Genomic DNA, 5,745 nt, shown 5'->3' with positions numbered 1-5,745 from the left:
TGTGAACATCAGTGCTGCAGCTGAGGCCACGTTCAAAGGACTGTCATGAAGAATAAAATCTCTTTGAGAGGTGTGTCATGTCACTGATCAAAAGAGTCTTGGTGCAGAACTACCAAGTACTCCTTTCTGTGCTTGGTGGTTCTGCAGAGAAAAATCACATACTTGTTCCTGAGAAAACGAATATAGCTACTTGTATACAAACACATCCTCATATTCTGTGTGTGCGTGTGTGGAGATCAATGGGTTGACTAAGATTGTGAAATACTGGGTTTAATATTTAATCCCTTTAAAATAGACTATGCGGGTATTAGGAAGAAATCTTACGAGTAAAAGCTTTAGAAATATAAGGAAACCTCTATGTCAAGAAAAGTACTTTTTAACACTTAATCTGTATTCTATAAAAGCTTTACATCAGAGCTTTAGGTATGGAAGCTTTTGTTCAAATGGCAAAATATGGGGTGGTCATTGTAAAGTCATTTGCTTTTAGAATCAAGAAGCAAAGCAAGGCACTTTGAACATGAGTTTAAAAGATGTATATCCTAAAAATAAAGACAATAAATGCCAGGGGACTTAGGAATGCTCTAACTCTCCCCAGCCCTCTCCAGGCCTCAGCACCTGGCTCCTTAACTCCGTAAGCTGATTCTGGAGACTTTGCTGTTGCCAGCAGCAATCTGAATCTGGATGGGTGCCTCTCTGGAGAGCCAGGGTAAGAAAGGGGACAAATGGCATGATTGACCTTTATTCCTTTACTCAATGGTAGGAGCAGTCAGGATTTCCTGATGCATTACTAACCAGAAATCCCAACTGCCCACCAACAAGGGGTTAAAACCCTTCTGAAAAGCTTTTTATGTTCTGAAAAGCTAAACTACACATACACGAAAACCACAAACATACAGCACCTGGGTAAATAAATTGTGGCCGAATAAAGGCCAGGCTATTTGTAAAAGGGAATCTGGAAAACATTTGTTTTGGGGTGGTTAACATTAGTTACACTTTATGCTTTTTTTTTTTTTTTTGAAAGAAAATAGTTTGGTTTGGAGGAAATAGGAAAAAAACAGGATTTTAATGTGGCCATTGAAAATAAGACTTCAGTTCATTTATGTTCTAAATCTTAACAGGCTACCAAGATTGAGAGGGGTGCAGAGCTACTACAACAACACTTTTAGTATAGAAGTTGTTAAAGAACATTTCCCAGACATGGGATGTGCTATGGGATGCATTGAAGAAGTTATTAGACATTGATAGTCCTCCAAATGTGGGATCAGAGCATCAGTGGTCAATTATAGCAGCTCAGATAATTAAGTTTTAAAATGCTGTAAACTCAAAAGAACTGGACTTCACAATAAGCCAAACTTTCTATTCTAATAGAATTGGAGCACCCAGGTTAGGCTGCAGAGGAATTGTGCTAAGCATACTTCATCTGGGTACCTATGTGGCTAAGTGGTTCCTTGAAGGAAAAAGTATAACCTCATTATGGCAGGGGTTCCCTATCTTTCAGTAGAAAGCTGTTGTTAGTTGAGCTATAAGAAATTGCTAGTTTTGTAGGTCAGAAACTTTCAAAATCAGCAATTTCATATGATTCGACCTAATAATGATTTTGATTTTTTTCTAAGCCAGATCAAGCTGGAGTTGACACATCTGTGGAGAGAAAGGAGTAAGGGGTGGGGAAACAAATAGTAAAGCCCCTGTAGGATTCAGAAAACAAAATACCTGATCATAATGAGTGGGGTTCCTGATGGGAACTCCAGAAAACCACTGGGTGTTGTGGACATGAAACTACATTATGAAACTATGAGATCAGGTTTCAGAATTGACCTTTTATCAGTGATAAGGGTACAAGAGGAGTTTGGTGGGGTCATAGGAATAGTGTGGAAGATTGTTCCTTACCCAAGACACTATAGCAAGGAAACAACTCCAGCATATGCTAAACTGCAAACACAAAGGTAGGAATTAAGAACTGAGTTCTCAGGGTACCTCTGCTATTAGTCACAGTTAGAAATAAATGAAAACAAACTTATGAAAAACAATTAACAGTATAATCTTGTTCGTATAGTTAAATTATTAACAAATGGAACAAAAGAAAGCCAGAGAAATTTGTTTTTTTGATAATTGTTTATTGTCTCTACACCATAGCACCATGATTATATTTTAAGAGAACAAGATTTTCCACTGAATCTTGCACGTTTAAAAAAAAATAACATATACAATTTTGGTTAAAGCATTTTATCTATATTGGAAAACACTGCTAGAATATACTAAACCCCATATAAAACATATGCATTACAAATGTAATTATGAGGGTTAAGTTGTGAGAATAGAACACATAATTCCTGAAATGATTATTAAAAGCTTACTATTAAGTACTACTGAGTTTGGACACAAAAGTGCCTGGTTCCTGGGCAATATGAGCCTTGAAACAAGGGCTCCTCTGGATACATCAAAGCACAAAAGGTAACAAAGGAAAGGAAACATAGGCAGTACAAGTTCGAATAGACACAACATCCCACATTGGTTCTAAATTTTTCGTAACTCCTTCTGGGGTCAAAATTCTTACAATATTTCACTTTGTGGGAAATTTAAAAACAGAAGTTTTACCTATTTTTGTTACAATACTAAAGTTTACAAAGTTCAACATGTGACCAAATATAAAGACGCCAAAGGCTATAGATAAAACAGTGCAAAATTTACATAACAAAGGCATTATGGTAACAGCCATTATCAGTCATTACTATGAATTCCATCCTATAATCTCATAAATCAGAGCTCTTAACTGTCTGGACTCATATGTGACTGTATTTTTTCCAGTATGCATTCTTTCTTCTTCCAGGGGTTGTTCTATAATGGCAGGTATGTTTCTGCCATAAAGCTCACAGTGTTCTAGAAACTGGACACATTCTTGAATAACACTGTCACGAAGCATGATTGTGTGTTTTGACATGTTTTCTAACAAGGACAGGAAACATCTTTTGGCATAATACCAGGTATCAGTTCCAAGTTTTTTATTATAAGGTTCCAAGCTTTTGATAACTCGAGAAATACCAAAGTCATAATTTCCTTTGGCACAATAAAGAGTGCCTATTACCAAATTCACAATGCAGAGATGGTAGATTTTCTTATCTGGGTCACCATAAGACAGCTGCTCTTCCTCCTTCTCTATCTTCCGCATCAACTCCTCAGCTTCTTCATTTTGACTTGTCATAATATATGAAACACAGAGGTTAGCTAATACAATAGCACTGACACTCAGGATGTTATCATAATGCTTCTTGACTATAGGTTCATAGAAACCGATGGCTTCTTTGTATTTGTTTTCCTGCATGAACAGAACATGAGCCACATTCAGCTTCCACACATCATGGTCATTACAGAATTCCACAGATTTGCGAAAGATCTTCTCCACCATGGGATAATTTTCAAGGTTCCAGTAGATTTTTGCCTGGGCCATCAACACAGGAATATACTTCTCTAGAGTTTCATCATATTCATTAACTGCCTTTTTGACGGCTTCCTCATCTCTATTGTGTCTTGCTTCCTGTACTTGTATGGTGAGTTTCCGGAGAAGCTCAGTCAGCATCCCTGCTAGCCCATCAAGCTTAATGAAAGCCTCCTCAGGAGCTGTCTGGCAAGTGATCATGGCATCCAAGAAGTCGTAGAGATAGGGTGTGAGGAATTTATATGTCAGATGGGCATTTTCTGCCAGGACATCTGCTGCCAGGTCAAAATACTCGTATTTACAGTAGAGCAGCAACAGGTTGCCAAAAGTCTCTGGGGGGAAGGGATTCTGTTGGAGCAAAAACTGTAGCTTTTCAAATCCTTCTGTAGGCTTGGCGTCCATGTTCATTAGTGCCTGGTTGTGCAGGGTCACAGGGTCCAACTCTTCCTCTGCCCTAGGTGGCATGTCAGTGAGGGCTTCCTGAGCCGCCTCATAGTTTCTCAGTTGGTATTCTATGGCTGCCTTGAGGTTGAAGGCTTCCACCAGAGCAGTCTGGTGGAGGACTAAAGTGTTGCCAACACTGTGAACATCAATGCCCTCAGTGGTCATGCCCACACCTAGCTCTGGGTGCTGGCGGATGCCACGCTCAATAATATCAGCAATATGCTTCAACGCAGGGGCATAGTGCCGGTTGCTGTAACAGGCCAGAGCCAGGTTGTAGGAAAGGTCAGGTCGGTATCCCGAGGCCTGCAGGGCCGCAAAGAACTTGGCACACGCTGCTTCATACTGTCCCTCCTTGTAGAGCAAACAACCCAGGTTGACGTGGCCATCGTGCTCATTCTCGGCCCCACTGTCTTCTGCCCCTTCCCCACTCAGCAGCTGCTCCACCAGGCTCCTGGCCCCTGACAGGTCGCCCTCGCTGTACTTGATAGCAGCTTGCAGGCGGAGGACTCGGCTGTGGTAGGCGGGGTTGTCCAGGAGGAGGAAGGCGACCCGGGTGGCCTCTGGATAAAGGCAGGCCTTGTACAGGGCCTGGGCCTGGTACAGGCGGTACTGCTCCAGTTCCGGGTGCAGCTGGCCCAGCTGCTCATAGCACTCGGCCGCCAGCGCGAACTCCTGCAGGCGGTAGTAGCAGTAGCCCAGCAGCGACAGGCCGGCGCGGCTCCTCGGGCTCCGCTGCAGCTCCCCGCCCAGCAGCTGCACCGCCTCGGCGTAGCGGGCATCCCGGATGAGCCGATACACGACGGCGGTGAACTCTCCATCGGGGATCTGCGAGCCGCTCAGCCCCGCCATAACCGCCAGGAATGTTGTGTTTGCCGGTTACCACGGCAACAAGACAACCGGAAACGGAAGCCTGCCGAAGGTTAGTTTGCCGCGGCAGGAACCCGTTAGGAATAAAAAGGGATCAGTGTCATGAGTCTTTCAATTTCTAATTTGGTCTTTGAGGACTCCGGACTGCGCAGTGGCTGCAGTTAGGTAGGGGAGAGGAAGCTCCCGAGGCTGCTCACAGCCCGAAACTCCCCCTCCCGGCATGCACCATTGCAGCCGCGCCGCTGGGCGGACGTGGCCGCGCTGCATGCTGGGAGGCGTAGTTTCTGCTGCACCGACCCACCCCGGGGAGATGCAGGTTCACCGGCTTCCCCGCTTGTTAATGGTGAGAGTTGGTCGCTGTTTTTGTTGTGCCACTTAGGTCTCTGGTGCGGCGGAGGAAGGTTTACCGCCCGATGTCCGTTGCGTTTTTGAGCTTTGTACATCGCGTGGCCGGTACTAATGGTTTTTTCTTTCTCGTTGTAGTGGAAGGAACGCGATGGAAAAGGCGGGTCATCTCCTTGGAATTCCCCTGGAATTAGAGTAGGTTGTTCTTAGGGTGCCCTGAGGGCACATTTTCCAAGAACAGAATAGTGCAGCGACCAGCATTTCTTATTTTGGTCATTTACGGAGATTGATAAAGGAAAAAAGTGCTGTAAATCTTAACTGATACTGGAAGAGGGTCAGTTTTAGATCCCAGTGTTTCCTGCCCCACCTTTCCATAAGAACAAATATTACTAAGTATATGTTAAACTTGCTCTGGTGTTCCAACTTTCACTACCAGGTAGAAACGTTGGAAAAATGCATGACCTCCTCTTTTCCAAGGGGAAAAATTGCAAGAGTGAAATGTGCTCCTTTCTCTATGCATTGTTACTTTTCTGACTCACTTGACTCTAATAAATTAGACAGACTTTTATGTGGGTTATGTGTGAGAGGCTCAGGTTCTACTTGTCAGGGTTGTAATGATATGTTGGATATTATTGAGCTGATGAAAAGTGGATTTT

General features: G+C 43.3%; 1 protein-coding gene across 1 annotated transcript; it reads right to left on the bottom strand.

Moving 5' to 3' along the window:
* Positions 1-2,478: 2,478 nt before the first annotated feature.
* LOC123643694 (tetratricopeptide repeat protein 30B) lies at positions 2,479-4,910 on the bottom strand. The gene has a single exon (XM_045559350.1). The coding sequence runs from the start codon at positions 4,724-4,726 to the stop codon at positions 2,729-2,731; it is 1,998 nt and encodes a 665-aa protein (XP_045415306.1). The 5' UTR covers positions 4,727-4,910; the 3' UTR covers positions 2,479-2,728.
* Between the last annotated feature and the right edge of the window lie 835 nt (positions 4,911-5,745).

The sequence above is a fragment of the Lemur catta genome, chromosome 8, assembly GCF_020740605.2.
Source record: "Lemur catta isolate mLemCat1 chromosome 8, mLemCat1.pri, whole genome shotgun sequence".
In the NCBI taxonomy this organism is placed as follows: domain Eukaryota; kingdom Metazoa; phylum Chordata; class Mammalia; order Primates; family Lemuridae; genus Lemur; species Lemur catta.
Note: the sequence above shows the minus strand (reverse complement) of the source record. Positions and strands in the feature narration are given on the sequence as shown.